Genomic DNA, 9,858 nt, shown 5'->3' with positions numbered 1-9,858 from the left:
ACTCGTCCCGCCTCAGGTGAACCGAGCCCGTGAACGCGCTGACCCTATCGAATCGTCGAGCGTCTGAGAGGAAGGAACATTTCCCAGAAAAACCCTCTGCGGCCACAAATCAAAGAACAGCACGTTTACCTTTTGGGCCGGCTCCCTTCCGATCACAGAAGACTTTGGAAGAAATCAGCAGCGCATGTGTTTTTAATGGGCGGAAATGTCATTGAAGAAAGATTTGATAGAAACCAGACTTGGCCGTTTCATGGCAAAGGCTGAAAAGAAAAATGCTAACGATGGCATTGGATACGTGTAGTAACCACTAATTACCATTCCGGTAAGAAAGAATAGCAAAGGCGTTCCGATGAATTCTTGTCTGTTATTCAAACAGTTCCCGTTCTAGTGTTTCCTAAATTCTTTGTCTTTGGTGCCAAAGTACTTTTCACACTTCGCAGCAGTGGGTGCAATGGATCCCGCCACATTTTTATGACCTATTAAAATGCCTGAAGAGAAGTGAGCTTGAGGGAGAATGGGCTCGTGTCAACTGCAGTCGCTCAGAAATATTGTGAGCAAATGTTTCGCACAAGAACGGAGTCATTCTCACAATGAGTCATTCTCACTTGAATCACATCTCCGTGAAAATCAAGATAAACAAAGGTTTACGGTCACGGTCTGTGCTTAGTTTTGTCATGTTTTTCATGTCTTGTGTGCTCATTTAGTGTCCACCTGTTCTCATCAACCTTCTACCTCGCGTCGACCAATCAGCTCCCTCCAGCCGCTCGTGTCTCGTCCAGGTGTCCCTCGTTGTCTCGTCAATCTGTTTGGATTTCGTTCCCTGGTTTCTTTCAACGCTCGTTTTGTCTCACCCCATGTTTCCGTATCCCGTCAGGTTGATTAGCGGTCAGTATTTTCGTTTCCGTGTTTCTTTTTTTTACTTGGATTAAAGATTTTGGGGACTTGAAGTGAGTATTTATAGTTTTCCGTGTACCTTGTTTTGGGAATGAAATATCATTTGTGAGACTCCCGCCTTGCCTCCTGCTTCCCTGCACTCAGGTCCTCCACTTCCTTCCCTCCAGTGCCTTCAAAAACCAAACGTGACCGAATGAACGGGACCCAGCGGGAACACTCCGCCTCAGCCCGCGCGCCGCCGGCCTGCCGACCGTACGTAGCCTCCTCCAGTAAGCCGTCTATCGTTCCGTCCTGTCTGCCCTTTTCACCAGTGTCCTAGCTAGCTCTTGGCCACGCTCTACCGTTTTACCTCCATGTTTTTTGTAGGTTCTGATTTTTCCCGATCGCCCCTGCATTGCCACCGGGTCGGGCATCACGGCCATCCGCTCGAACGGCCCCGCGGGAACCCGATGTCCCGAACTGCCCGGCCAAGCACCTCGCCTCGGGTGGCCCCAGACCGGCCCTGAGATGCCAAACAGATGTTTCATTGTTCCTGTGACAGTGACAATAGAGTTGTTTGTTAGTCTGGCCACCCAGAAGATGAACGGGCCACCCGTTTTCCCAAGCAGAAGGGGGAAAGCTTTTTTTAAAACGTCATTTACATTGTGTGCACTGCTCCCGACTGGGGACCCGTTTAGGGTGTCGCTCTACCTGAGCAAATAGCAAAACACCAAGGATTAGCTTCTCAGAATCCTTTGCCTTTCTCAGTCCTTGTCTGATTGTGTATGAAAAAGACACGCCAATATAACAGCGTACTTTGGAGGGAGTTTTGATGACATTTTCAATTTTATGTGGGAGATTGATTGCAAGAGAGTGGACAAGACTCCCATTTACGCTTGTACCGTTTGTACTGTAATCGAGTGACAGACCATCTCTTTGCAACACAGTAAGGAAAAGACAGCATTGCATATCACAAATACATTTAAAAACAAAAAAAAAAGCCTAGGACAATCTCCTTAGGGACAAGCGTACATGCAGCGCTGTAGGAATAACCGAGCCTAAACCCATAATTGTGAACGTGGTTTATGTGGTCTCATCTCATCAGGAACACGTTTGTTCTCGGCCTCTTCTATATATATATATATATACACATCTATAATAAAAGTCTAACGGAAAGTCCAATGGCAATGTATAGACAACTTGTTCAACCACTTTGCATGTTAAGACTTAAGGCGCGATGAACCAATGGCTGCCTAAATGTTGCTGGGGGGTGAGACGAATCAACAGAGAAGCACTCGAATCCATTTGAATGCAACGCGAAATGTGCAATGCGCCGTGCGAATTGAAACAACACTGGCGCCAAAAAGGCGCTGCCACTGCACAGTGTTTTTGGGGACCCTTTTTTGCCTGATCGAAATCCATTCATCGACTGGGGGACGACTGGTGATATCAAATGTTCCTGATCGAAATACGAGAATCGAGAATTGAAATTCATTCGCATTTGGAGGGTCGGGGGGGGGGGGGGGTTGTTCGTGTCGAGTCCGGTTTCGAAAGAATGAGCAGATTCATCCGGCGACCTCTCTCGCCTTAAATCAGTTGGGCGGATGGCAGATTATCGGATTTTGTCCCGTGACCCTGAACGGGACCCGAGAGGATAGAAAATGGACGGCGGCCTGATTTTCAAAGGCAAACTCCAAATTCTGCAAGAAGATACAGTAAACGATCGTGTTCGCGATGGACGAAGACTGTGGCACTGGACGTGAAAAGACGTGAATTTCTCTCATCCATGAGCCTTGGACCCCAAACGCCGCAGAGACAAGCACACGCAGGTTTATAAAAACTATCTGAGCCGCGTTTAGCAATAAAAAGGACAAAGCATTTGATGACGTCGACGATTTGCGCCATCTATTTGTGAAGGCGACGTTTCGTAACGTTGTTTATCCGGGCTCGTATTTCATGGTGGCGCCATCCCAGGTGCCTCAGATGAATCCTTCGCTCTTCTGTAGCCTCAACAGATGGGGAAGTGCACTTCTGGGCTCCCTGGTGGTTTTGCCAGTAAACGAGGGCTGAGCTGTGCCTCCTTGGCTGCCTGGATGGGAGAAACAGAATCTCACGCGGGAAGTAGAACACCCTCGTCGAAAGCACGTAATCCAAAAAAAGAGAGCGCTGGCGTGCCATGAAACACATAACTCTCGCACAGGAGGTTTACTGCTCGGGTTCTTAAGCCATTTAGACGGGACTGCGAACGCCACTTTCAATGTGGTCTTTCAATGACTGAACGAAAGATTACATTTCACAGATACTGCGACTCGTTGCCAGAAAATAAAACAGTCAACGGTTGGACTGTGCGGTCATATTCGAATGAAAGTGTGTATGAAATGGCGACTTTCAAAGTGACTGCAGGTCCTGAAGTATTTGGACAAAGCGTTTGCTTTGCTTGGTCTTCATTTGTTCACAAGATCACTACTTGATTGCAGCAGCACTAAAATAAACCTAATGATGCAATAACACAAACAAAAAACCGATTGACACTAAATATTTATCCTAAATCTTTATTTTCATCAAAATATCCTCCACAAAAATTGGTTGGTAAAAGTTGAGATGATAATAAATAGCGATAAAGTAAGAAAGCAGAAACACAGCAATCATTTCAGAGAGAGAATGGTGTGGCTAGCAAAATATATTACAACCTGTTCATGTTCACAAACGAACCCAATTCCTGCGCTGGCGCCATTTAAGGGGGCGGATACAGAATTGTATTCAGCGACATATATAAACATGGAAGCATGAGACACAATGCCGCACCCAAAGGGACTTTTCAGTCCCATTTCGGATTCAGTGTTCCGTTAAAAAGGAGTTAAAACAATCAACGATAAAGAGTTAGCTTTAGCTTTATAGCTTTCCTTCCACGTAGCCCGCCTGGACACAGCCTACTGAGGACTGTTGGTGATGGCTTTGAGAATGTCACACGTGTTCTTGGAGATGACCTCTCTGAGCTTTCGTACGCGACGTGGGCTGGAGGCGCCCACGTAGCTGTGCGGCTGCAGCACGGCCACGCCTTCGCTGACGTTGCCCATTACGATAACTTGACCTTCGGCGGCGGCGGCCGTGATGTTGGGGCACGGGCAGCTCCAATTCATATTGAGGAAGGTCACCTCGAGAGGCTCCTGACCAAAAAAGCGGAGGCCCATCTTCTCATCCTTGAGGACCTCCTCCACAGTCACGAGAGCGTGGCCGGAGTCGTCGTCGTCCTCCGCAAACTCGGTCATGCGTCCCAGGATAACAAAGTCACTGCGACAGAAGCTGGTCACGATCTTGCCTCTCGGCTTGCAGGTTTTGCAGTCGTGGCTTTTCGGGTAGGGGCACATTTCTTCGCACGCTTCTTTAGATTCAAAGTTGTTGTCGTTGCCCCCGCAACCTCCGTAGACGAATGACTGGCATTGGCGCAGGCTGCCGCTGTAGGCCCAACGCGGCTCGTAAGCCTTACAGGGACCCTGCAGGCCGGGGAGGTGGCAGGGGCCCGGCGGCTGCGGACCGCAGCATCGCATGCACTTGTCGTAGGTTTCCAACAACCTCCGTGCCCGTTGGCCGCTGCTGTAGCAGCGAGTGAGAGAGATGCAGTTGTTGCTTCGGGATTCATAGAACCAGCTCGCTTTCTCCAGGTCACTCCCACAACGCTCGGGGTCGTCGGGGGGCTTCAGACACTCCTCAGGGAGACACCGGGTCAAGTCGATCGATTCTGGACTCTCCGGTGGCTCCGCGGGCAGCACCGTGAGCGGGTGGTGGGCTCGCACCGAGCCGGACGGGTTCCGGGCCGTACAGGTGTAGACGCCCGAGTCGTGCATTTGGGCGTTGTAAATGACTAGCTGGCCAACATTGGTGACGACCATGTTCCCCTGCACGTGATTGCGCCCCATGACCACTTTCTTGAGCCCCTCCGAAAGCCGTTTCTCCCACGTGATCTCAGGCGGCGGGGCCCCAGCGACGTCACACAGGAAGCTGGCCGTGTCGCCCGCATTTACAGTCTGGCGAAGGGGGGCGCTCGCGACGAGAGGCGCCCGAGGCTCGGCGAGAAGCGGGACGGTCACCCGCGGCGGGGTGGTCGTCGGGCGGAGAGTGTTAACCGGGGGCGACGCGGCGCTGGTGCTCAGCCAGGTGAGGTGGAAGCGGCACGTGACGACGGAGAGGCCGATGCCCTTGGAGCACGCCTCGGCGTCCATGTAGCACTTATTGTAGTAGGTCATGCCATCTGATGCGCACGTGAAGTGGGGCTCCCTCTCGCAACGATCCCGGCATTTACACGCCGGCTGGCCGTCCCAGACGTCGCACTCTGCCCCCTGCTGGGCACACGTGAAGCCGGCACACGTAGCTTCCTCGGGCATGCCCGCGGGGCCTCCCCCCCCGACCGTGTATCTGGCTGCCACGCAACTGCGATTCCCGCACACGTTCTGGCAACACTTCTCAAAGGATTCACACTCCTGGAAGACAGACAGACACATTCAAATGCGGCAATGAGGTAGGAGACTCGTAAAGGTGATTTTGCACCGATGGCAAGCGAAAGAAGCTTTTTACATCATTTTTGGGGGGGCAGAAAACCGAAAAATGAATTGCTTGCATCTAAATATAGCGCTGCCTTGAAAGACGAGTGACTCGACTTCGGAGTTTTGTTTTGCTTTGACTTGCGAGACCAGCGCCGTGTGCTGCCACTGACTCAACTCCACAACAGGCACCGGTTTGCCAGATGCAATCAGTGAACATTTCTTCCAAAAAAAGAGGTTGACATTTACTGTCAAACAAAACACAAAACACAGAGAATTACACCTTTGCCTTTAATGCTAATGCTAAATAGCATCTATGTCTCCAAAGCGTTCCCTGTCAATTGACCGTCTGTTGTCGTACTCGAGCGGCTCCGACTACCGGAGACAAATTCCTTGTGTGTTTTGGACATACTTGGCAAAGAAAGATGATTCGGATTCAGATTCGGATTCTGATGTCAGTGGTTCGACTATGGTCACCCTGAAATCCGCATTTTTCCGTTGCCGATACCTCGCGACCCTCTTTGACAGACGTTAGGAACAATTAACAGAACATGTTCAAAAAAACCGAACATCATCGTTTTAAATAAAGTGCCTTTCCGAGCACCTTATTTGGAAGCTGGGGCTGCATGTCCCAAAATGGACATCGTGGCACTGAGCTCTTCTTTTCACGAAAGCGCGACATCAATAGTTTGTCGTCTTCTTCGGAAATGAACGCTGCAGACCGAAGCAACTGTGACAGTTTTACCGGTCTGAAGGATCACGCTCTACATGTTGCACTACCTGGCCGCGACCCATTCAAAATTGCTCGGTGACCTGCCGCGGGAATCGCTGATTTATGTTGCGGCGCTTTAACCCTTTACGCTATGGATTGAACACAAAAAGTGCCCGCAACACACGGAGACAGACAATACAACAGCACTCAGTCATATATTCTTTATCCTCTACATCGATATTATTGCCGTACTGATGAGCCGTCTATCGTGACAAAGCCAAAAAGTCAGCAGAACTGCACTGACTTTTGTTGGATTGCTCATGGACGCAACGCAAGTCATGTTACTAAAACACCCGGAACTCTTTTTAATTGTGGAGAATACGGCAATACGTCTCCATTCAACACATTTGAAGTACAGTAGAACATAGTCACCACCACTGAGAGAAATGCTAGTGTTTTATTGTCTGGGAGTTGAAAACAAAAACTAAAATGAGAAAAAGCGCATACAGTATGTTACAAAAGTGAGTAGACCCCTCACATTTTTAGAAATACAAAACTGAAGAAACTACATTTGGCTACAATGTAAAGTAGTCTGTGTACTGCTTGCAAAACTCAATTGAGTGTCTCTTCAAAAGAACCCAACACACAGCCGTTATGACCAAAAGGTAAGCACCCCCCCTTAGTGATGAGGACAGGCCACTTTTGGGAGATAGCGTAAACGCGAGTGAAACTATTGTCCTTCTGACAGTGTCGCTCGCTTAGTTACAGAAGTAAACATGTCTTTTTCACTTCCGTGATCAGAATATAGCAAATGCGGAATGTCAAAGTATCTGGAAATGTCCAGTAAAGGCTGTTTGAAGATTGTTTCAGGAGGGAAAACAAGGATCAAAATTCAACGTATTCAACTTAATGTCATACAAAAAAAGGAATGAGTCATTTTCAATTGACTCTAATGACGGCCTTTGTTGAAATGTTTCTCACTCTAAATATACTGCGTCATCCTTTGAAATTAAGTCGCTTACCCGATCTGACGCACACTCTCGCGCGCAAGTACTCATGGCGTCCACCCACAGGTTGGGGTTCACGTCGTTCGGGCACATCCCCGCGTGCGAGTCGGCGATGTGAGGCAGAGCCCCCGCCGGGAGCTCCATCCGCACACTGGCCACAAACCAGATCCACCGTGGAAACAGCATCCGCCACATCTCGGCACCGGAGCGCAGTTCCGCAAGTCGCTTGAAGTTCTAAAGTCGGGTAAGGATTCAAAAGACCCGCAGGAGCGTCTAATCGTCCGATCCGCCCTCACGTCGACCGAGGCGTCGCAACACGACAGATTCCAGTTACGGCGAGAAACCGGAGGAACATTTTGAAGCGAGCGCTCGGCCTTGGCGGGGTACCTGCCCGTTTGAAGGTCCCCCTCCCCGCACTCGCAACGTTAACCCTTCGAATGCTCCACTGGTGCCAAAGACGCACGGGTGACCCCTGCAGGAAGTCGTTTCGGTGCTCAGAAGTTATTCCAGACGCTTGACTCGTAATGTGTCACGTCACGTTGTTATTATTATGACCACCTTTCATTTTAAACATTTGTGTCCCTTATTTTGTCAGAGACGATAGAAAGAGTGAGAGATAGATAGATGTTAAAAATAGATCAACAAATTTGGTATCTTCATCAGATCAACCTCGAACTCACCTTTATCATCAAATGATGATGATGATGATGTTTTCTATCCCGTAAGTGGAGGGCATCTTCAATGAGAGTATGTTATACAATATTAGCGATATAGGGTGATTGAAAAGTCATTTTTTTAATTTTACTTCATAATTTATTCATATTTTTCTCCATTTTTTTTGCGTATGTTCCACGATTAAAGGAGATAGTCTATTGTACCAAAGCAACGACTTTGGAAGAACTTGAAGGGCGAATACGAGAAGTTATGTTTTCCTTCCCACGGGAGTTCCTCGTCAAATCAGTTCACGCGTTTCCCAGGCGGCTCGAGAAAGTGCTCCAGTGAAAGTTGGAGATCACGGCTTGATGCGGCCAACAGAACCACATCATCGGCAAAACGCAGAGCTGCAATACTGAGGCCACCAAACCGAACCCCTATAGGCGCCTAAAAATTCTGTCCATGAAAGTTATGAACAGAATCAGTGACAATGGGCAGCCTTGGCAGAGTCCAACCCTCACAGGAAACAAATCCGACTTTCTGCCACCAATGCGGCCCAATCTCTGACATCGGTCGTACAGGGACCCAACAGCCCGCATCAGCGGGTTCGGTGCCCCGTACTACTGAAGCACCCCCGACAGGACTCCCCGAGGGACACGGTCGAACCCCTTCTCCAAGTCCACAAAACACATGTAGACTGGTTGGGCGAACTCCCATGCACACTCGAGGACAATGCCGAGGTTGTAGAGCTGGTCCACTGTTCCACGGCCAGGACAAAAATCACACCGCTCCTCCTGAATCTGAGATTCGACTTCCTGACGTACCCTCCTCTCCAGCACCCCTGACTAGACCTTACCGGGGAGGCTGAGGAGTGTGATCCCCCTGTAGTTGGAACACACCCTCCGGTTCCCCTTCTTTGAAAGGGGGACCACCATCCTAGTCTGGCAATCCAGAGGCACTGTCCCTGATGTCCACGTGATGTTGCAGAGGCATGTCAACCAGGACAGCCCCACAACATCCAGAGCCTTTAAGAACTCTGGGCAAGTCTCATCCCCCCCGGGGCCTTGCTACCGAGGAGCTTTTTAACCACCTCAGTGACCTCTATCCTGGCGATAGGAGAGCCCGCCTCACATGGGTAGGCGTGTCGGTGGAATTAAGGAGGTCTTCAAAGTATTCTCCCCACCGACTCACAACGTCTCGTGTCGAGGTCAGCAGCTCCCCATCCCCGCTATACACAGTGTTGATGGTGAACTGCTTCTTCCTCCAAAGACACCGGATGGTGGATCAGGATTCCATCCGGAAGTCTTTCTCCATGGCCTCATGAACTCCTCCCACGCTCGAGTTTTTGCCTCAGCGACCACCAAAGTTCCATTCAGCTTGTTCAACCGGTACCCATCAGCTGCCTCAGGAGTCCCAGAAGCCAAAAAGGCCCAATATGGCTCCTTCTTCAGCTTGACGGCGTCCTTCACCGCTGGCGTCCATCAACGGGTTCGGGGGTTGCCGCCAGGACAAAAACCGACCAGCTTATGGCCACAGCTCTGGTCGGCCGCCTCAGCAATAGGGGCGTGGAACGTGGGGTAATAAGTATATCCACACCTGCTCAGCGCCTCTCACCGTGGGCAACTCCAGAGTGGAAGAGAGTCCAACCCCTCTCAAGAGGACTTGGAGCCCGACTATATCTAGTTGGAACTTCTCGACCTCACACATCAGCTCCCTAGCTCCTTCCTTACCAGAGAGGTGACGTTCCACATCCCTAGAGCCAGCTTCTGTAGGCCGGGATCCGATCACCAAGTTCACGGCCTTCAGCCACCGCCTGGCTCACACTGCACCAGACAACTATGGCTCCTCCCACAGGCGGGGAGCCCATGGGAAGGGGGACCCACGTTACCCTTTTGGGCTGTGCCCGGCCAGGTCCAATGCGTGCAGGCCTAGCCACCAGGTGATTGCCTTCGAGCCCCACCTCCAGGTCTTGCTCCAGAGGGGGGCCACGGTGGCCTGCGTCCAGGTAAGGAAAAACGTTTTCCAGTGTGCTTTGTCTGGTCCCTCACCTAGGACCTGCTTGCCATGGTTGAAC

At 50.3% G+C, this 9,858-nt stretch overlaps 2 protein-coding genes across 6 annotated transcripts in view; both read right to left on the bottom strand.

Annotated features, from left to right (window-relative positions):
• Positions 1-3,803: 3,803 nt before the first annotated feature.
• wfikkn2b (WAP, follistatin/kazal, immunoglobulin, kunitz and netrin domain containing 2b) lies at positions 3,804-5,093 on the bottom strand. The gene has a single exon (XM_061756926.1). It carries the CDS (start codon positions 5,091-5,093, stop codon positions 3,804-3,806), a length of 1,290 nt encoding a protein of 429 aa, XP_061612910.1.
• Positions 4,969-9,858, bottom strand: part of abcc3 (ATP-binding cassette, sub-family C (CFTR/MRP), member 3) — a 54,439-nt gene continuing 49,549 nt past the window's right edge. For all 5 annotated transcript variants that reach the window (XM_061756378.1, XM_061756379.1, XM_061756381.1 and 2 more), the window contains one exon: positions 4,969-5,351. In XM_061756378.1, coding sequence (XP_061612362.1) covers positions 5,114-5,351 — 238 coding nt within the window. In that variant the 3' untranslated portion in view covers positions 4,969-5,113. The remainder of the gene's footprint in view (positions 5,352-9,858) is intronic.

This window comes from Phyllopteryx taeniolatus, chromosome 19, assembly GCF_024500385.1.
Source record: "Phyllopteryx taeniolatus isolate TA_2022b chromosome 19, UOR_Ptae_1.2, whole genome shotgun sequence".
NCBI lineage: Eukaryota > Metazoa > Chordata > Actinopteri > Syngnathiformes > Syngnathidae > Phyllopteryx > Phyllopteryx taeniolatus.
The sequence above is the reverse complement of the archived record's forward strand: the minus strand, read 5'-3'. Positions and strand labels throughout refer to the sequence as shown.

Coding starts and splice junctions, on each gene's coding strand:
- wfikkn2b (XM_061756926.1), bottom strand. CDS start 5,093: ATGGACGCCGAGGCGTGCTCCAAGGGCATCGGCCTCTCCGTCGTCACG.